The sequence below is a fragment of the Acipenser ruthenus genome, chromosome 4 (genome assembly GCF_902713425.1).
Source record: "Acipenser ruthenus chromosome 4, fAciRut3.2 maternal haplotype, whole genome shotgun sequence".
Classification (NCBI taxonomy): Eukaryota; Metazoa; Chordata; class Actinopteri; order Acipenseriformes; family Acipenseridae; genus Acipenser; species Acipenser ruthenus.
The window spans coordinates 11,561,263-11,584,159 of record NC_081192.1 but is presented as its reverse complement, the minus strand read 5'-3'; the positions used below and the strand labels follow the sequence as shown (position 1 = coordinate 11,584,159).

General features: G+C 38.3%; 1 protein-coding gene across 3 annotated transcripts; it reads right to left on the bottom strand.

Moving 5' to 3' along the window:
- On the bottom strand, window positions 1-21,010 carry LOC117399858 (asparagine synthetase [glutamine-hydrolyzing]-like). 3 transcript variants are annotated; one of them, XM_059022008.1, is made up of 13 exons: window positions 20,956-21,010; window positions 20,620-20,717; window positions 16,085-16,372; window positions 12,157-12,394; window positions 10,154-10,339; window positions 9,678-9,779; window positions 6,103-6,230; window positions 3,605-3,731; window positions 3,377-3,483; window positions 2,431-2,531; window positions 2,115-2,196; window positions 1,843-1,998; window positions 1-623 (listed from the first exon to the last, which is right to left on the bottom strand). In XM_059022008.1, the coding sequence occupies exons 3-13, from the start codon at window positions 16,331-16,333 to the stop codon at window positions 363-365; spliced, it is 1,737 nt and encodes a 578-aa protein (XP_058877991.1). In that variant the 5' UTR covers window positions 16,334-16,372; window positions 20,620-20,717; window positions 20,956-21,010; the 3' UTR covers window positions 1-362. The 3 variants fall into 3 exon arrangements, with proteins under 3 accessions (XP_058877991.1, XP_058877992.1, XP_058877990.1); XM_059022009.1 differs by having other exon boundaries at window positions 20,624-20,717; XM_059022007.1 differs by having other exon boundaries at window positions 20,620-21,010.
- Between the last annotated feature and the right edge of the window lie 1,887 nt (window positions 21,011-22,897).

Here is a 22,897-nt window from a genome sequence, read left to right as displayed (position 1 = left end):
TTTTTTTTTTTTAATGTATTTTTATTCTTTGTTTTGATTTGTTCACTGAATATTACAATGTACAGGGTCTGGTAAATCAATAGCACAGTACAAATACAAAAAGAGACATTTTACTAAGAACAGTAATAAAAGAAATGCTTTTAAATACACAATTCCCATTTGTATTTTATTTATTTATTTGGATTTTATTGATTTTGTTATAACTACATGTTTAGTTGCTATAAGATCACCATTAACTTTATTAAAAATTTACATGTTAATCTACCAAACTAAATCCCCATAAATGAACAGCTCAAAAATATCAACATATACTTTGTGTATCTGCTGAAAACCCATTTGCGCAATAGTAACACAAGATTACTTTATGTTGTAAAATGATTTAAATGAATACCACCAGCCTCCACCCCATCATTAGGTGTTCCATTTTCCTGTTTGTAAATTGGCAGTGTGCGTGCAGAAGGATCAGTGGCATTGACCCATTTGGGCATCCAATAATGAGTCAGCCACTCCGCCCTGCCAGGGTAAAACTTTTCAAACACCTGCCGGTAGAAATATCCCTCTTTTGTTTTTGGCTCGTTGAACGGAAATCTCTCTGCTGCCTTTTCAAGCTGGTCATCCGTTACCTTTAGAAACAAAAGAAAAAAAATGATAAAAGGAGGTAAAGCTGAATCTAACTGGACACGTTTCAATATCAGTCCTTTATAGTATGCATTATACAAATCTTTAGATTTGTATTATGTATATTACCAAAACAAAACTTGCTGTATTAAAATCCACTATCAAATAGTTATATGTAGAAACTCTATATGGTGCCGCTGCCATGCATTGGAGCAGGATATATTATGCCAAAGCGGTTGTATTGCTTCAGTAAAATATGTAGTGAATACCTAGTGTACAAGACAGTGTAAGAGAAGTGCTACGGTAGTACAAGTATGAAACACTAATCATTTTAATTTTGAAAACGGCACACTAGCCCCCCTCCAGCTCGTGCTGAACTTTAATTTCTTCATTCGCCATGTCGACAGCAAAGCGTTGTATTGCATAAGCTGTATTGAAAGAAATGTCTCGAAAGCCCTCTGCTGTTTGGTCGTATGGACATTTAGCACAAAAATTCCCCCCCCCAAAAAAAAAAAAAAAAAAAGCTGAATGCAAACTGTGCAAGTGACTCTTGATGTATGACGGAGGCACAACCAATCTCCGGGGTCACTTCGCAAGCGTAAGTTCATGTTGTTGTTGTTTTTAGTAGTAGTAAAATGTGACTGACTGATAATCTGTTTGTAATGGTGACTTAATTAAAGCTTTGTTTTGCCTAAGTCAGCTGCAGTTATTTGAACTGGCCACAAAAAGGTGCTGCTGCAATGCAAGCTTACTTTATATACTGCAAATAGCATCAACTACGTGTACAAAAACATTATTAATAATTATAAAAACCATGATTACTGTTTTATATAACTTTTTTAAACTATATGTGACTTTTATTCCAATTATATGGATTGCCTATAAAATAGGATTTTCAATCAAATATAAAACTAGTAGCTATGGTGACGAACCTTCGAAGGTCAAAATGTACCCTTCGTTACAGCCCTAGTCCTTTAGTGTTTGAATTTCTTGATTTATTTGTAACCCTTTGTTGTTTTAAAGCTAAAAGCGGGAAACCAACATATTTACAGTATAACAGATGCAAGAGATTTGTAATATGGCCCTAGGTGTGTTTACTCCTTATAGTTATTCACTGGACATATGTGAGAGACCTCAGTGTTCATATTTTTATACTCCAACTCAAACTTATGTTTGCAAGATTTTAGCTTCCTAATTTCATTCAGGGGCATGTAATTTACATACCTGAGATTCAATGTGCTCCTGTAACATAGAATACCAAGACTTCTTATCTGAACAGACACCGTCACTGAACGCCTCCTTTCTTCTCCACAGAATCTCTTGAGGAAGGAGTGCAGTGTCATTAAAAGCTTCCCTCAGAAGATGCTTTTCAATCCCATTCTGTTAAAAATAAAAGCATCAATGAAATAATGAATGGAAAATACTTATGTTTAAAAAATAAAGAAAGAAAGAAAGAAAGAAAGAAAGAAAGAAAGAAAGGAGTAAAAAAGTAATACCTTTGGGACCCTCAGCTCTTCAGGCAATGACAGGTAATATGCAGTAAATCGATGATCCAAGAATGGCGCCCTCAGTTCAAGGCTGCCATGAGAAACAAGCATTAAAAATAAATAAATAAATAAAATAAATAAAAAGTAGAAATAATCTGTAAATGACTCATTTTAAAACCTGCAGACAAAAGGGAGTTCAAATCGTGCAACATATAATATATAATCCTAAAATAAATTCTGAATCTGAAGCCATTCTGGTTCCATGATTGAGACAGCATGTTTGTAAACAATGGATCCTGTTCAGTTAATATGGCAAACATCATACCCATGAGCAGCTGTGGTTCTGTCTGCACGGAGGACATCAAACATGTAGAGCTCGTTAAGAAGGCGCACGCTGTCCTCTGCAGCTTCTTTGGGAGATGGTGCCTGCGAAAAGAGCAATGAAATCAAAATGGCTTCTCTGGAGACCAAGGATACAAGACAGTGGGCTAGATTCTCAAAGCTCTTTACTCCAAATCAGCATTTGGTATTTTTTCTTTTTTAATAATGAAAATCACCCCCAGTTACCAAGCAAGAAATAAACCACTGAAACATTTACTTTGGAAGCTTTTAAACAGCCTGTGGCAGGGCAGAGGAAAAGCCCTACACATATGAGAGTGTTACAGTTACTGTATTATGATTTAAAAATGTATTGTTTATTTATTTTACAACGGGGTACTCCCTGTCCCTGTGCATATTTTGTATTTGCTTTGTATTGTTGTTACGAGTTATTTATGTATAAATATGATGGCAAAAAGCCGTATTTGTTATTGTTCGGCAGCGTGGATGGGGAAGCCCCATCCTAACAAAACCCCATCCAGAAGGTGACCAATATAAAAGCCTGCAGCGCTCCCTGTTCGGTGTGGGTTTTTAAGAGGAGGAATGAGAGTAAGACGGGAGAGAAGCTAAGTGAAAGGAAACAAAAAAATAATTGCTAAGAGTGCTGGAAGCCCCAGCACTGTATTTGTTTAGGTTGGGTTATTTTGTGGATTTGTTTTTGGTTTAAGCTTTTACTTTGCTCTGTGCTGCATTCACTTCCTGGTCTGACATCACCGCCCCGGCAACCCTGTCACACAGCCCTAGGTAGTTTATCTACATTTTAGAATTGTAATTTATGAGTTTCAGAAAAATAGTGCCCTAATGCCAATTAGGAATAACTAGCTTTGAGAATCTAGCACACGTCAATGTATGCTGAAGGTATTTGGGGGTAATAAAAATGTCACATGACTTACTTTGTGGAAATAAATATAACCCTGTGTGAGCTCGTCTGAGCCTTCCCCAGAGAAAATAACCACGGAATCCGTTTTCTCTTTAATGTACTTGGACACCAGATACATGGCTGCAGAGAAAACACAGTTGTAGAAGAAGTGGTGTTTAGAAATAGTATTTCAGCAAAGCAACTTCTTCCACAAAAAAGCTAAATGTATTGTCACACAGCCTAATTTAAATAAACAACTTACCAATAGATGCTCTCACAGTTGTGATGTCGTAAGTCTCTAAAGAAAAAATGACCTCTTCTATGGCCTTAATGCCATCTTCAGGTGTAAAAAGCACTTCATGATGCTCGCTGCCAATGTGAGCTGCAACCTGTAATAGACAATAATAAATATAGCTACTGCACAGCTATCTGCAAAAGGTGATGACTGTGGACTGTGTAAGTACTAGTTTAACTGTACTGTAGTTGCTATTTACTGATATGTAATACAAAATGCATAACATACAAAATACAGAAAACACCTGTGGTTGGGCCTACATGGCAAGTTTTTTGAATACAGTACAATTTACTATAAAACGCATAACCCTGTTTTTTGTGGTTGCCATATTTGTGTGAATAGTGCACAGCCTCTTTAAGATATGTTTAGTTTTGTCTTCTGCTTAAAGTGTCCTTCCAGCAATTTGTACATCTAATAAAAAATAACTTTACATAACCCAAAACAAACTCCAATGTTCCGTTTTACTCAAACGTTGCTGGAAAGCGGTACAATTAAGTTTTAAAATCGGCGTTTTGGTAAACAGGAAGCCTTCTTCAGTGGTTGCAATGGAACTCCTCCCATTCCTATGTGATGTGCACAGGGGAAGGGAAGTGGAACAGAAGCTGCATAGCTACGAAGGGAGCTAGCAAGTGTTTGCAAAAAAAAAAAAAAAAAAAATGATGTTGAAACAAGGGAGAGTGACAGCTCAAGATCGCAAAACACTGACTGGTGAGTGTGTTTCACAGTATTTTTATAAACATTCTTATTATCCAAAGGTGACTTACTGGATTATTCAATCATTAACATATAAATTATTGATCTAGTAATTCAACCTATATATGTCAGTCAACGTAAGTTCGGCAGCCATTTTTAAATGACCAATTCTAGTTCCTAATGTTATCAATCTGATTATTTGAAATAGCTATGGCGTTATTAATTCATTATAAATTCAGACAATCACTGCTTGTGGCATACTTTGAGTTAGTGCACGTTTTAAGTTCTAGTTTATTGCTGTGTTTAATTTTAATTTTAATCTTTTCATTCAAACAAATTATTATATATTTTGTCTTTTCTATTTAAAAAGGTGTATATGTGGAACTGATTCAGTAGTGTCCTCTATGCTATCCTCTACGGTATACGTTGCTGCACTGTCATACTTTCGTGATCTTTGAGACTCTTGCAAGATCTGTTAAATAAAATAATTTATAATAGGACTAACAATTAAAATTGCAGACATTTGTTTGTAAAACTTGGCATTTTCCAAATCTGCCTGCCTGCGTTCCCCTTCGCGCCTCGCTGGCATCTCCCAAGAGGAGTTTTCTAAATCAGGAAGTGGCTGAAGGTACAGAAATCAGCTGAACGGAGCTCAATAAAAAAAATAACCAACTACTAAAAAACTACCAATGGTTTTATCATACTCTGGGACCCGCGGGGAACATATGGTGAAAGTAAAAAAATACATACATATATATATATATATATATATATATATATATTAATTTCGCTGGATAGACACTTAAAAAGGTAATTTGTCTTCTGTAAACATTGCCTGACTAATGCATGATGTAATTATTCTCTAAAAGTGTGGTAAAGAACAGATCTCTAAAATAAAGTCAGAGACATCTGACATCTGGAACCTAAACTGTAAAAACAGAACACAAATGTTGAATTTTAGGTGAGACTCCTAATGTTTATTACTGTAACAGGGGAGATCTGGACTGACTGTCTGGCACATTCGTATTACTGCAGGTAGAGGGCAGCAGTCTCGTGGGATCCGCCTGTCGGTCATGGCGATGACACGGAGAGGGGGGGGGGGGAAGAGGGTGTGTGTGCTTTCCCTCTCTCTGAGTGGCTGGGGGGCGGGTCTTGGGAGACTGCTCGGCCAATAAGATCTGGCTTGGTTGTGCGCTCGGGTGGCCGTGTTGGGGGAAATACAGGGTCGCTGGCAGAGGAGTCCAGCGTGAAACAAGGAGCAGGCGAGCCCGACTGAGGGGACAGCCTTCTGTAAAAATAATTTACAAAGTAAAATAAATAATTACCTACCCAAGGGGACGTGTGTAGATATACGGGGAACCCTGGCCAACCCCAATGTATAAGCACAGCTGAGTGTAGGACGGAGACCCGTGCTGACCGGCTTAGCGGCAGTGGGGGCACTGCATAAGCAGCACTTTTGTTTGTAGTTTTATTACTGTGTTTTATTTTCCCTTTTTCTTTCGCCTTCTGTTTTCATTATTACTTTTGAGCACTTGAAGGTGCACGGAGTTGGACACCTGTGTTGGTAACCCCGTGGTCCTGGTTTACTGTCGGCAGTATCCAGACCACGGACAACAGCGCCCTCTGCGGGCTAAACTAAATAAAACAATTAATAAGAAAAATAAATAAATCTGGGCACTTGTGCGGTGTTTCCAAATAAAATCCTCTGTCTCCTGTGTCAGTGAATACCCCCACCCTTCCACAATTACTTATCCACTTGAAATCCAACTGACCTTGCGAGCTGCACACGCATCAGGACTGTCTTCTGTTCCTATTGCAAAAGTCTGGACCGGATATTGGAAGTTATCTTCATGAGAAAGTTTCAGCAGAAGTGCAGCAACAAGGCTAGAGTCTAAGCCCCCTATCATGAAAAAAAACAAAAAACAAGTGTTCTTTACTTCTATCGTTCGTATTTGATTATCGTACTTATCAATGATAATCGATGCATTGACATTTTATTTTTTAAAATAAAGAACATTAGTTTTTAACAGAAGATCCAATAACTAAAAACACTGTTGTGCAGTTAAACAAAAAGGCACAACTTACATTCAACACTTCTGATTCTAGAAAAGAAATACAAAGGACTTGAGTTAAACTGAAAAGAATATGCTTGTGTTGCCATCAGATGTCTCTAATATTGTAATAATAAAAAATACTATATTTTAACACAAGTAATTTCTGTCTGAACTATGGCTGTTCATTACTATTAACATTTTATGTCCAAAAGCAAAGAATTTGAATTAATCTCACAAATCCTGACTAATTTAACTGTCATACTAAATTCAGCTTCTTTTTATATGATATTGCCATATAATCCAAACACAACACGCTTTGAAACAAAATAAGGTGATTGGTAGATCTAACAGATTTAAAACCCAACATTTTTAATTTAAGAAAACATGAATACAATAGGCCTAACCCAACATTTTTAATTTAAGAAAACATGAATACAATAGGCCTACTTCTGACTTCTGTCCAACTCGAATGTAGAGGCCTAAAGTGTGTGTCCTAGCAACGCGCTAATCTATCGTACTAGAACTAAAAGAAGCGCACTCTCTCACACTCAGTTTTAATGCAAACCGGTAACAGGAGACTTCAAACTGGGTTCTAATTTGATGCATCGATTAACCACTATGTAATTGAAGCTCGGGAAATTTACCCCTAATTTATTATCATCACAATAACTGTAGACTGTGACAGTGTGTCAGCTGAGAACTGTGGGATAGATGAGTCTTCATTAGAATGCTTTTTAAGAAAGGAAGAATGCACCAGTAAAGCTACCAAACTGGAAACAACTCAGACATTTAATCCAGGTGCTGTTTAGTAGTTGTAAAATGGGTGTGAATCCGCTGCGTGAGACAGAGGGATTGTAAATGTTGCACCGGCGCTCAGATTTTATTTACAATGAGATTGCAACTTGAAGCAGTGGTACAGGCCCACCACTAGGGCAGCAATGGTAGCGGGGATTGTTCTGGTAACACACGTGGGGGCAAAAAAACAATGGTAAGATACATGTGGGGCAACATACACCAAATACAGCGTAAGACAATGAACACAAAAATTCCATTGGTCCCCCATTGGCTCACCTGGTAACAACACAGCCACGTGGTGTGCAGGGTGAGTAACAGTCAGGGGAGGAGCGCAGGTTCACATCCTGGCTTTGTGGTGTAGAGGGTGAGTAACACAGTCAGGGGAGGAGCGCAGGTTCACGTCCTGGCTGTGTGGTGTGCAGGGTGAGCAACACAGTCAGGGGAGGAGCGCAGGTTCACGTCCTGGCTGTGTGGTGTACAGGGTGAGTAACACAGTCAGGGGAGGAGCGCAGGTTCACATCCTGGCTGTGTGGTGTGCAGGGTGAGTAACACAGTAAGGGGAGGAGCGCAGGTTCACATCCTGGCTGTGTAGTGTGCAGGGTGAGCAACACAGTCAGGGGAGGAGCGCAGGTTCACATCCTGGCTGTGTGGTGTGCAGGGTGAGCAACACAGTCAGGGGAGGAGCGCAGGTTCACGTCCTGGCTGTGTAGTGTGCAGGGTGAGTAACACAGTCAGGGGAGGAGCGCAGGTTCACATCCTGGCTGTGTGGTGTGCAGGGTGAGTAACACAGTCAGGGGAGGAGCGCAGGTTCACGTCCTGGCTGTGTGGTGTGCAGGGGGAGTAACACAGTCAGGGGAGGAGCGCAGGTTCACATCCTGGCTGTGTAGTGTGCAGGGTGAGCAACACAGTCAGGGGAGGAGCGCAGGTTCACATCCTGGCTGTGTGGTGTGCAGGGTGAGCAACACAGTCAGGGGAGGAGCGCAGGTTCACGTCCTGGCTGTGTGGTGTGCAGGGTGAGTAACACAGTCAGGGGAGGAGCGCAGGTTCACGTCCTGGCTGTGTGGTGTGCAGGGTGAGCAACACAGTCAGGGGAGGAGCGCAGGTTCACGTCCTGGCTGTGTGGTGTGCAGGGTGAGCAACACAGTCAGTGGAGCGCAGGCTCGCATCCTGGCTGTGTGGTGTGCAGGGTGAGTAACACAGTCAGGGGAGGAGCGCAGGTGCACGTCCTGGCTGTGTGGTGTGCAGGGTGAGTAACACAGTCAGGGGAGGAGCGCAGGTGCACGTCCTGGCTGTGCGAAGTTAGCGAGCTCAGGCACCTGCAGGGTTGGCCTTTGTCCTAAACTAAATCTATTATTAAAGATTTAATTATCCCTGTCTACATGTGGTGATACGTTTTTTTCCATCCTGGTTAATTCCCTGAAGAATTCATAGCCGATCTGTCTTACACTTACCTAAAGCTTGTATAAAAAAGGAGCTGGCTTTCCAATTCATAATCAATAAATCAAATAGGAGCACAGAGTGTCCATCTATTTTAAATGTTATATGTTGCAAATGGACACTTACAAATTGAAGTTGTAAGTTCAAGGCAGCGGTCCAGATAAGCTGTGTACCTCACGCAGTGCAATTGTGCTGCAGTGCTTGTTTGCCCCCTCCTAAAACTTCCACTAACAACTACATCTCCCAGAATGCAATGTCTTCAGTTACTAGGAAACTGTACACACAAACAAAAAAAAACATTATCCAGTCTCTGGCTAGCCTTGTTGTCTTTGCAACCAATCACAGTAAGAACAGCTACAATAGTAAACACCCCTGTCCTGCTAAATCGAACTGGAACACCGTCAGAGGCAACCGTTAAAAAAAAAAAAAAAGGGTTCCTATAATATTAAACAAACTGTTTTATAACTTATTAATGCATTTCCTTAGTTTGTTTATTTATCTGTGTGGCTTTATACTGAAGTTAACATGTTCACCGAGTTTAAGTTTAATTTAATGTTAAAATATAAGTAACAATTAATTTGCAGTCAGTGTGATACCTCGAAAAAAATGCGCTGCACATATAAAGAACCTTGTAGAACACAGGCATGGTTGTACAGTAGCTCAAAGTAACATTGCAGTTAAAATGGAAGGCTCTTTTTTAATGCCTACCCCATTACCATTAAATATTGTACAGTATTTATCAAGTTATGACTAAGGTAATGTTGCATTTTCCCCCTGAAAAATACATTTGACTCTTTCAGTGTTCAATTTTGAGGTTAAGCTATTCCCAGACCCACAACCTTGTCTGGAGTGCTGGTTAGAGGATGGAGAAGGTGTAATCTGATCATTTAGGTTGGCAGGTTTAAACTACGGTGCAATTGTGCAGTGATCACACTGACTTAGAAAACAAGCGTGACTCACCAACACATTTCACCTTTTTGTAAAAAGGCCTACAAGACCATGAATTCCACCTGTAGAAGCATTCTGTTAAAATATTTATTACAGTTTTCAATAAGTTATACCTGACAAAAGACAGCCGATTCTCCTATGAGCCATCAAGCGCTTCCTTACTGCATTTTCGAACAGGATACGGATATTGCTTGTAACAGTCTCCAATTGAAAATCTGCATGTAAAAAAAATAAAAAATAACTTAATTTAAAACATTTGCCTTTTATTTTGGTGCAATGGAGATACTGTTTGCCAAATCATTATTTATATTAAGGAGAAAAAACAAACATATCAATACAGTTAAGTGCATTCTGCGTTACTAATATAATTTCACTCATGATGTAATGCGTCTTTATATTCATAATGGAAATTCTCTTTGTTTATAATGTTGCATATTTACAGAAAGTGTGAAATTACCATGCAGCTAAAATGACTATTCAGGGATTAGAGGAAAGATTCTGGTAAAACCCTAATTCAGGTAAGGTACTTGTAACTAATGAAGGAGATGTATTTTTATCATTACCGTATATCAACATTATAAATTAATACCTGTTGGAAGCTTGGGTAAGCCGTCATAGATGGTATGCAGTGGTTCGTCTTTACAGCTGTGAAATCTGGAGCGCTCCACAAATTTCACTTTCTGGTCCTCCTTTATATCAAACACTTCATAGTGGCCCGGGGGAAACGGGGTTATTTGAGGGGTCGTAGACATTGAATGGCCAATGTTAATGAGCCCTAGAAAAAGAGTATAATAACACATTAAAGAGCCAGTATCACATCCATATAATGTAAACCATACCTGTAAGATGTATTGGACCTTGCTGTGCTGTATCCTATCTTCACAGTTCACTTGAAATAACTCTGACATTATGAACTGGTTCAAGCAACTCTGATCTATCCCAAAGCTTGGTGGAACGACCAAAATATTACTCACGCTATTCTGGTAGTACCTTTTCAGGTAATTTGGGTTTCTATGTAGTTTTCTTTTAGGGAGAGAAATGCTCCTTCCAAATGCAAATTACCTTATTCATATTAAAATAAGGCAGGTATATTTTTAAATGTTTGTCTGTGTTCCAATTTGGCCTTACGCAACTACTGATATCATGCAGCTTTCTTAAACTGGGTTTACAAAGTTTTTTAGTTGTGTTGAAGAACCACAAATGCAGCTTGCCCCATTTGGCCACCAAATAAATATAATTAAAAAAGCAAGGGAAACAAAGCAAAAACCCAGACAGTGTTAAACAAATAAATACAACTTTTTTGGTTTAATTCCAACATTCCATAATACAGTGCTGTGTCCTATCCATGTATTATTTGCTAAACATTTGACTGCATATATATATATATATATATATATATATATATATATATATATATAATTAATTTTTTTTAATTTGGTCGTTGGGAAACGGAGGCTGAGACACGTCCTCTGAAACCTCCCATTTTTCGCACTGCTGATCCACAGCGAAGACACCAGACCTATTGTGCCGGAGGACAACACAGATCTGAATGGCTCCACTGCAGACCAGCAGACGCCCTATTAGCCACAGGGGTTGCTGGTGCGTGGTGAACCGTGGATTGCCCTCCCTACCCGGGCGGCGCTCGGCCAATTGGACATCGCAGGTTTGAATCTAGGCTATCTCCAGGCTATAGGGCACATCCTGCACTCCACACCTTTACTGGATGTGACACTTGGGAGCCTGACTATATATATATATATATATATATTTATGAATGAGTCACTGTATCCATCTCATTTAAGTTTTTTTTTTTATTATTACTGATGCTGCTATTATTATTATTATCATCATCATCCAAAAAACAATCCAGCATTGTTGTTAAATTGTCTGAACCAACTACTGACTCACAATGGATAAACTGATGTTTTTCACTGCTGTTTAAATAATAACAGTATGAATTTGACAGCATATATATTTATTATAAACTTAGTACACACATACAATACACACAAGTTTTCCGCAATACACAGCAATTCTGATCCTTATGGTAGTCTGCGAACGGCACTAAAATCCAGCACATTAAGGACATAAAAATAATCCAATCAAAATGTTTAGTACAGTACATTCAGAATACTGGTACTAAACCTGAAACAGGCTACCCTACTCACCCACATGTCCCAGTACATTTACAATAATCATAATAATAATAATATGAATTCTGCAGGGACAGTGCAAGGCTCTCGCCAGTAGAATTATCTTTTTTTGTATGTATTTATTTATTTTTGTTATTGAGGTTCCCCTATATACCAATAGTCCATACGAGTTCAACACATTTTATCAGTAGATCCAACCAGCATTTTTGTAACTTTCTGGAACATGTTAGTCTTGCAGCAAGCTGATGTTAAGCCCTGTATCTGTTATTTTGGACAAATACATGGAATTCATGTTTTTGAGCATGAACTATTAAAAAGCTTTAGAGCTTTAACCTTCATCACATCACACTGCATGCTTCACATGCATCATTTTTATTAAGATAATATTTTACCAAATTGTTTGCATTTAGAAACAAAGTAAACACACAAATAAATGTACCTTTTGCCTCAGAGCACACAGCAAGAACACCATCATCTGTGTGCAGTTTAAACATGGGACGGACCCCATAAGTATCTCTTCCCAAAAACACTTTCCGGTTGGCTGTGTCCAGGAGGATGAAGGCGAACACCCCGTCCAACATGCGAGTCATTTGCTCTATTCCACACATCTGGTAGAGGTGAATAATGATCTCTCCATCGACTTCAGTCTGAAAATCGAATTTGAAGTGCTTCTTTACCTTTAAAAAAAAAAAAAGAAATGGTGCAAAATACATTAAATTGTGCTTAATTATTTCAAATAAAACTGGTTTGGTTAGTTAAGTAAGGTTTGCTATTCTTGAAACCTTTCTGGACTGTTTCCAAAGATAAGCTATAGTAAAAAAAATTAGCTGCACAAGGATAGAACAGTAAATAATCTGTTTATTATAAAATACATAATGACCCCGATTTCAAGGTCTTTACGCCTAACTGTTACAGTTACAAAACTAGTAACAAAACACCAGGGTTTCCCCTGGGTTCTAGATTTTTGTAGTCACTAGTGACTAATACTTTCTAAAAACATTAGTCACTCCAGATATTCAGTGGACACTACTGGCGCACAGCTCAAGTCTTCAAGGGTGTTATGAATCCTGTTTTTTTTATGTTATACCTTAAATCACTGTATTGACCAAAACAATTATTTAATTAAACCATTTTAATAATGCTCTACAGTTTAAATAAATTGGTAATTTACAGCTGTAAAGTTTTAGAACATTAAAACTCAAGAACCAGATTTTTTTGTCCTGAAAAGCTACATACAGACACAGAATGCATTATGAATTACTTATACCATGTATGTCTTTTTACAATAAAAAGAAAAAAAAAAAACAGTGTTAGAATATTATATACAACCCATGGAAACAGAGTTTTGCAATAAGGCTGAAACTTTGCTGCTTGATTTCTTTTTCTTTTTCTTTTATCTGATGCTTGTGAGCGTTGTTTGTTCGTTTTTTTTCTGGTGTTCCGAATCCAAGTCTTCACCTTCTACAACTTGTTGTTCTGTTTGTTCTATTTCACTCTTGCTGAAAAAACGAGTGGATTTTCTTCTGCGACATTTTACAGTATTGGCTAACAGTTTTGTTTTTTTAATTCGCGCGCACAAGTTTACCGCAGTCATGTATTTATATTGATGATAAAGTTATAGAAAAGAAGGCAAAGAAAAGTTCACTATCCACGCATCTTGACAGCTGACCTCAATATGAAAACATATTAGTGGCATTTTTAAATTATTGGTGACTAAAACGTACAGTACTGATGCTAATTAAAAAATAATAATAAAACACTTACCTAGTATCAGTGTGATGGATGTCCCTGCTTGTTACCACACAAATCACTGATGATGGCAGGGAAATTGGAGAGAGCTTCAGTCGCAAGACATTTTTGGCGTTTTTAATCTTTGATGGTATTTCGTCTTGATCGCCCTTTGCTAGTAATGTACTGGTATTGAGCAAACATTCCACATTTTTTCACTGGATTGAAAGCTAAAAACTCTTACTACGCTCACACCAGACGTAACGGCATGTCAAACTAGACGGTTTCTGACTGGCCATACATTATGTATTTTGAAATGAACCAATAATACTTAAGTTACCATAAACTTTAATCGAGTCATTAAAACAAATAAATATCGACTTGCAGGCATGAACGCACACAGGAAATAAAATGAGTTAAAGACTATGCTTTTAGTTTTTAATCCCAGACAGACTGCAGTAACCGCCCAACTGTTTATATTACATTTAAACAATATTTAAAATGTACATATTTACTATGTAAATTAGTCGTGTGGGCACTGAACGCTCTGTCACAGCACATCAGTCTGGTGTTAGCGATTAAATGTTGATTGACATTTTTCATTCTTGGCCACCAAGTAAATATTTTGGACAGTTTTCAAAACAATTGTTGCTTTATTTTTACAACACACGTTGGTGTTGTTGATAATATGATAAACGCGTATATCTGCTTCAGGTTAAACGATAGGCGTGTTACACAGAACACTACAAATAAAATGTCAAATATACACTATGTATTTCGTCGGTTTTGTGGATTTGCTGTTTTTAAATTATTTTAATACTGCACATAATTATATAGTTTAGAAAATGCTACTTACCAAAACCATGCTGCACGTGAACTGTATAACATAATAATTTCCTTTATTCCGTTCCGATTCCAGTGGTGTTTTCTCAATGCAAGATGTATTGCAGGCATATATACAGTGCCGTTTTATCATGCTCGATAGGCCTACTGGCGAAATGGTCAAGAGACAGTTGGTGCTTAACACATACGGAATAATTTTGGCCCTGAATTTTAGCATTTTTGGTCATAGAAAAGATACATTTCACATATTTTATAACTTTACCGTCGGCTTTTTTTTTTTTTTTTTGTAGTTAATGATGCGTTTTCGGTTCACAAATCTTCTGCACACAGTATTTTTAAGCACAATTATAATAACCTATATTTCAGCAGTCACTGCCGAAGCTTATTACTTATTCTTCCAGAAGTAATGGTCGGGTGTATCAGGGATACAAGGTTATATTTGCGCCGGGCTATGTTGTCAACAAGCCTGATGTTGTCGTCCAGGCTTTACTATGAAACTGCCTGTAACCAGGGAGGGTGTGAGCGCATTCTACTGGACTGGAGAATAAAACACAGGAGTTTAATTATGAAAACGCAAGTGTAAACAAACAAGTAAAAAAGATTAGCCTGTCGTCAGACATGTCATGGTAATACAAAATGCATTCATATACTGCGTATGGGTATTGATTGCGTCTGGTCAGGGAAGGTGGACACACGGGCGTGTTAAGAGAATTTCAACGGGACATTTTTTATTTCAGCGGGGCATTGGCGCAATGGCGCGAACACTGCGGATGCAAAGGTTTGAGCAGAACTCTCTGTAATCGTGAAAGCGCAGCAGCAGAAGCTGTCAGGTTGCAAAGAATCATGTGAGGCTGAAAGTTACAGCAGCACCTAGTACAGCCTCATAAAGCGGTCTGGGTTACCATGGTAACTGACACGCATCATTAAACTGAGGCGCTGATTGGCTGACTGCATTTACGTCGTCTACCACGCGATGAGAACGTTGCAAAGTCAATGAATCGAGAGGCTGAGGCGCTGATGGTTTAGCGATCCCTTCTTCTGAAGAAAGAGACGTTGTGTGTGACTTTAACAAAAGGGATTTTTGTTATAGTACAAACAGAAACGATCGTCACGAGTGACGATTCCACAATTTTTTTTTTTTCGTCACTTTCAAAAAACATTCGCAAATTACGAGAGTGAGGAGCGACAGCGAAACCCCTGCAAAACACTTATTAACATCTTTGACCTAAAATGAGCTGTCAATGGAAATATGTTTCATTCACACAGAACTTTACTTAATTACACTCTGGAATAAATACATTGACAAATGTGCCTAGTCGACAAACCCTTTATAAAAAATAAAAATGAGAGATTTCTGTGCTCCGTATAACTATTTTGAAAAGCAGCCTTTACAGATAAATTTGGACTCCTATAAACATGTGCTCCTTAAATGTTTTTGTTTTAAATGAATTAAAATGAATGTATATAAAGTACAATACAGTGCATTCAGTTTACTGCTAACAAACATATTGTTTTACTGAAATGAGCAGTGAGGTGTAGCAGAGGCAACTTTGTAAATTCGACTCTTATTTGCTTGCTGGCTTCAGTGCAATAACATTTCGTCCCTTAATTAAACTGTCTTCAAGTTGAGATGTTTCATTTAAAGAAAGAAATTTACTTCTATTAATGCTTTTTTTACCTCAAAACAATGGTTAGTCTTTATCATAACATTAATATTACTAACAAGTGAATGTTGTAGAGTTTTTTTCTAAATTCTTACATGCTATACTTTTGAATTGACAAATCTAATTCCTTACCTGCTTATGGTTATAAATTTCTCCATTGTAACACAGCCAGAGATGAGGGAATTTCTGCAGACGCAAAGGCTGCATGCCATACAACTGGTCAACAATTGCAAGTCGATGGAATCCAAACCAGCACTTGGTAAAGCCGTCGACATTTCCAAATCGAAACGCATCAGGCCCCCTGTGTGCAACCTTCATAATGTTTGAACACTGGACATCGAAGCTCTTGTCACAGCCGAAGAGGGCCCAAATCCCACACATGGTCACACAAGATTATTCAGATCTCAGAAATCTAATTATCTGTGAAGAAAACAAAGTATAAAATTAAACTCCCCTGGATGTATTGTCAATCCCTTTCAACATGTAGAGCATTTGATAAATGTCATCTGTTATTGCTAGCTCTTTGTAGTTCATATTCTTAATTAAACAACTACCCCACAAACACAAAATAATAATAACAAAAAAAACATAATGGCATTAGAAAATCTAAGGCAATAAATTAAAATCATAAACAATTGCAATATGTGCAACAGTGGACTGTATCATGAGCCTTGAGTTAATTACAACACTAGGAATAAGGGGATTTACATTATAGGGCACCTGTCAAGGTTCTACACCACTTCACTTAAACACAATAAAGATCACAAATGAAATAACATCTAAAAATGATAGTAATTGCAGTGGAAAATCAATGTAACATTTACTGCTTCATTATTAACTCAAGTATACAGGTGAAGAAATCATATGATTCTACTTCAAAGGGTAGAAATATTTTTTAAAAGCTATAGTTTCCCTCAGTCATGTAAAAAAGGCAGTGTTGCACACAGGACTAGTCACCAGCCACCTCCAATGGCTAGGCCTCACGGTAAACCACTCGGTTAGCCGACACCCTCAAAGGACTGTATCTCGGCATAAGCCTCGATTCCGCAAGCATAATCGCCACTCTGTCGGACGACAGAATCCAGAGGCTACCTGTCTGCTTGGAGCTTTATCAGCCCAACACAGCGGTGAGGATACTGACATTCCAGAGACTTCTAGGCCTGATGCTAGCAGGATCTCAGATCCTTCTTTTAAGGCTCTTACAAATGCGCTCTCTCCAAGCTTGGCTCAACTGCAGGGTCCTTAACCCTGTCGTTGACCAGCACCGACTGCTCACAGTGTCTCATCACTATATGGAAGCTCTTTCGTAGTGGAAACAAGGAGAAAAGCAGTTCCAAACTAAGTTGGGGCACTGTCTGGAATTGCCTGGGGCACAGGGCGTGTGGGAACCCCCTAGGAGGTTCTACACATAAATGTTTTGGAGCTGCAGACAGGTCATCTGGCCTTGCAGCACTTTTCCCAGGAGATACAAGGGAGACATGTGTTGATCCACATGGACAACACCACAGTGGTGGCTTCCATCAACCACCAGGGCTATCTCCGGTCTCTTGGTCTCAATCGTGTTGCCTGGAAACTTTTACTATGAACTCATGAACACCTCCTTCCAGTAAGAGCAGTTCACCTGCCAGGGGTGAGGAACTGGGCAGCAGACCTCTAGAGAAGAGGTATATTTAAGATGGTATATTTTATGGTATGGTATGGCCTGTGAATGCCTACTTGTGCCACTCTGCAATCTACTTTATTGTGAAGATAACTGTTCAAGCTTTGAATACAACTAGAATATGTTTTGCCTTCCAAAAAGACTTTCTGGAGTTTCATCATGGCAATTATTATTACATCATTCACATCATTATTGCATCAGCACTGTCACATTTAAGTGCATAAGAGTGAAAATCCCCTTACACACTTAACACTAGAAGCTTTGGTTTTTCAGATGTTTATGTAAGGTACTCAAAAAATAAATAAACACTATTACATCCCACTGTTTCTCCGTTCGTTTTACTATTTAGTGTTTTGAATACAGCCGTCAGAAAGACTGCTGCGGGGCTTCTAGGTATGAGTATATCTCCGGCCCTTCTAGTGTTAACTAGTTATGACATCAGCACAGCCTTGTCTTATACTCAGAATGACACACCCTTTATCAGTATATATACCCCTGGATCCGCCCAATGAGACGTTGCCTTAATTTTTTGGATTTGTCCTTTTGTTAGTAATACTAATTTACAAAGCAAGTCAGCCAAAAAAATAACATCTAGTGTTTTTTGTCCTTGTGTTATTAATAGGCTACTATTTACAAACAAGTCATACAAAAATAAATGTATTCTTTTAAGACTCTCTTCGTAACACTTATAAAAGGAAAGAGAGGCAAAATAGTTTAATAATAACGTTACAATTATTTAGTAATAATCCCGACTCCCAATGGAAACTTTACTTTCCTAATAAATTAAAAAAAAAACATACAGTTAGTAACTGATTGATGAAAGAACGAGCAAGCAGAAACTAAGATTGAAATAAGCATTTTTATTCTTTACCACCCTGTGTAGTGTTTTTTTTTTTTTTGTACGTTACTCAAAGGTGAATATCGGTTGTACTGATGTAATAAGTACGAGAAAAGATAGTCAAGATAAAAATAACAATAATAACACTATGTAACACAATTTTTGTTCCTGGGTAGTAAGTGTTATTTCCTAATTGCTTATGCCTCAAAAGTATAGAAAATGGCTATTATGCCCCACAAACTTTGCTTTTGTGACCAGGACAGTGATGTTTTGAAATTTACCTATTTCAATGAGAAAACGGGCGAATTTGTGTCTTTTCGTTCACATAAAGTCAGAAAAAAACAACATATGAATCCAAATTAACATGTATTTATACTAAAGTAATACAAAAATGACTACAAAAGATTTAGAAGTGAGTAGTTTTTCGAGATTTACGATTATACTGTAAATCACTTTCACGAATCAGCCCCCAAATGTAGTCTCCCATCATGTTCTCGTTATACTGTCCTTGGTAGCGGCGTTCAAAGTCCAGTATATCCTGGTGGAAGCGCTCGCCTTGCTCCTCCGAGTACGCTCCCATGTTCTCCTTGAATTTATCAAGATGAGCATCAAGGATATGGACTTTGAGGGACATCCTACAGCCCATTGTGCCGTAGTTCTTCACCAGAGTCTCAACCAGCTCCACATAGTTTTCGGCCTTGTGATTGCCCAGGAAGTCCCAAACCTTGAAGACTGCCAACTTGAAGGCTGCCGACTCCTTATCTAGAGCTGTGACAAATTGTTTCATAAGGCCCAATTTGATGTGCAGTGGTGACATCAGCACCTTCCGGGGGTCCACCAGTGGCTCCCACTTGACATTGTTCCTCCCCACAGAGAACTCGGTCCGCTGTTGCCAGTCCCGCCTGTGATAGTGCGCCTTGGTGTCCCTGCTGTCCCAAAGGCAAAGATATCAGGGAAACTTGGTAAATCCGCCTTGGAGACCCATCAGGAATGCCACCATTTTGAAGTCCCCTATGACCTTGATGCCATCTCAGAAAAATGCAGATATGTATCCACTTAGGCAGCTGGAACTAAACTGAACTGGTGGGCTTAAGGCCCCTGTATTTATACTACTATTTATATTACTGGAAAGTTCTAGAAAGTTCTAGAAGTTACTCCAAGTTTACTCAGTACTGAATCTATCTGGAATGTTCTGGAAAATAGGTAAATTTCAAAATATCACTGTCCTGGTCACAAAAGCAAAGTTTGTGGGGAATAATATCCATTTTCTATACTTTTGAGGCATAAGCAATTAGGAAATAACACTTACTACCCAGGAACCAAAAAAAAATAAAAAAATTGTTACACTGTGTTGGTGTATTTCAACCCTGACAGAGAAACGACATCCCCCCCCCCCCCGCGCAGTGCGTACCTGGGAAATGCAGTTTCCTTCTGACTCAGCTCACCACACTCGATATAGTATTGCATCAGTTCTTTAATCCACATGTTTTAGTTAACACGATAAACTGATGCAATAATGCTGAGAAGGTTGTAATAATAATCGCCGCGATAAAAGTCTAAAACGCATATTTAGAAGGCAAATCGTATTACAGTTCACATTTAAAGGATGTCACAATGATAAATGTCATAAGTATGTATTTATTTAAGATTTTGAGCAATTTGGATGGTATGTCATTATTCACAAACCACCATTTGAAACATCCTAAGAACGTTAAATGTACAGTATTTGGAGGTAGAGCTACAACTACGGTATTAACATTTTTCCATAATTTTTTTTAAAAAAATATCTAAACAAAATCGCCAACCCTGGTTATATTATAGCCCTTCCCAATCGTCAGTACCTGTAACATAAACCATTCAAATGGCCTCAGCCAGCTTCGCGTATTACTCCCTATCTCCTATATAGAAAATATAAAGTAATTAATATACTACTAGCCAGGCAATTTTCATTTAAATCCATCCCAGCGAAACACATTGTAACCACGTGTCGAGATCCAAATAATAAACACAGGAAAATATATACATTTAATACTGGGTTCACTCACCTGGAAGTAACATATTAAGGTAAATAGTTATCATAAAGCCATATTTTAAGTTTCAATAATGATTTAGGACTTTAGCGTTAATAAAATAAAAGCATATCGAGATACTTAATACATTAATGCTTACCTACTCAGTGATGTGCTGCAGCAGACTCTTGATCAACACACTGCTTGTCTATAGTTCCATTCAACCCTGTGACGTTCTCGAGCCCTGCCTCTTCATACCTTCATAGTCGCCCAAAGAAGGATAAGAAAATGATGTCACAACAAGTGGGCGGGGTTAGTAGACAGTTGAGCGTGTCTGGAGCCCGTAGAGCACTTTAACAGCGCACTCGCAATGCTTTTAACGTATTCACGCTTGCCCTGGCAAAATGTTTCTTGGCATAATCAAGCATTAATTCGCATACATAACAACCAGTCACTTTATATTAACGATATTTTGTATTCTTATTAAAACAAATACCGGTATATCCTGGCGCTGCAACACAGCATCGCCGCAATCTATTCAGTGCTGAGTGGGCTCCACAAATGGCGCCTGTAATTGTGTACCGAACTGCATCACGGGATTGACTGTCCTATCCTTTATATAGTCCTACTCCGATCCTAGGAAGTAGCGCTGTTTGTAATAATTAAGAAATGAACTGTAAACTTTAAAGTTTAATAACTTTGGATGTACACATGATAGAAACAAAACGTCATATGGAACCATAATTCATAAGGTTCAAACACAATACAGTTTTGGTGATACATCGATCAATTCGATACAATGCTCGCTGAAATTAAATGAGTATTAGCACAGCATTAACAGAACTTTGAATCATGAGTTCATACGACGTTTACAGTTTGCTTCTAGTGTGTGTTCATCTACGGGAGGTAATAATTAAAAAAGATAGACCATTGATTGTTCGAAATCACGCCAATGGCTAATCTTTTTTGGTTCTTGTTATGCAAATTAATGACGTGTTTTTTTTTAAAATTATTATTTGTTTATTTAGCAGGCGCCTTTATCCCAGGCGACTTACAGAGACTAGTGTGTGTGAGCAGAGACAATTACAATTACGTCTCACCCGAAAGACAGAGAACAAGGAGGTTAAGTGACTTGCTTAGGGTCACACAATGAGTCAGTGGCTGAGGTGGGATTTAAACCAGGGACCTTCTGGTTACAAGCCCTTTTCTTTAACCACTGGACCACACAGCCTCCTAAATATAATTAAAGCGTACTTCTAAAATATTTCTCTATTGATCGTCCTCCTCTACTTTGCCATTCAATTATCTGTGTGATTCACATGACCTAGATCTGCCTAATCTTATCAAATAAAAGGAAGAATTACAGTACGTGTCCCACTTCTCATTTTATTTACATGCTGGGTTAGCATCTAGGTATACACAATAAAGATAGGAAGCTGAAGTTGGCTTCTTATTCTAGTCGATTCTCTCAGTTTTCTTATACGCATCCCAGCTTCTTGTTCAGTCTTTGAAGTTAATATACCAATTGATTTATCAAAGTTGAATAATTAGCCTTGTGTTTAATCATGCTCTGCCATTTTATTTTCTGTATCAGATGAGGGGCACCCCCTCAACAAGTGTCATGTTTATTTTAACTTTATGAAATAAATATTTACAATTATTATTTACATACTGTAGATTTACAAGTACACTGTGAATACAGATCCAGGGTGGCAGTGCAGGTGTAATACCAGGATCTGTTTCACAGATTTATGTGCTGCATTCCACAGTCCTGTGAGCAGTATCTGGGAAAGGATAAATATCCTTGGGCCACTTATTTCTCAGTACAAATCCTAAATGAATGGAAGGGCATAGGATAAAACATGAGTATTGATATGAGGGTTTATGAATTATTTTAATGTGTATATATGTAATTCTAACAAAATGAGATCACACTGAGCTTCACTGTACCTTTTCTAAGCACAACAAGAAGATTGTTGAAGGAGGAACTGACTAAGAATGCTTGACCGCTCCAAAAAAGGAACCATTAACAGTTTCTGTCATGAGGTGACAGTCCTAGAAAGTTCTGGACACATCTGAAGTAGGGAAATAACTTCGTCTCTGAGGATTGTCCTCCTAATAATAATAGGCAGAATAGGGCAATAGGGCATTGTTGACCCAGTTCAGGAGAGCGGGCTGTGTTGCAACACAGGCATTCCGCTTTATATCTCCATTGTGTAGCATTGAGAAAGCTCAGTTCTATGTGGGTTGGGTTCTCTTCAATTCAACTGTAGCTGTAGGCAATAACTTCCACTGTAGTGCAACCAGTGCTTTTCATTTTGTTATAAAAATAATAATAATGTGTACGTATTTTCCCTTCAGAATATATAAACTGAAAGTACAGTTGCAATGTAGTTGTGTTCTTACCTGCTAAGCCATTGCATATAGATAAGGTGTAT

Bases quoted from the DNA above. Each gene is read 5' to 3' on its own strand.
- LOC117399858 (XM_059022007.1), bottom strand. From the start codon at position 16,333: ATGTGTGGGATTTGGGCCCTCTTCGGCTGTGACAAGAGCTTCGATGTC. The intron at 10,340-12,156 runs GTACATTTATTT...CTCTTTTTCTAG, and splicing joins TGTGTGCTCTGAGGCAAAAG to GGCTCATTAACATTGGCCAT. The intron at 3,732-6,102 runs GTCAGTTGGATT...TGTCTATTACAG, and splicing joins ATGCGTGTGCAGCTCGCAAG to GTTGCAGCTCACATTGGCAG.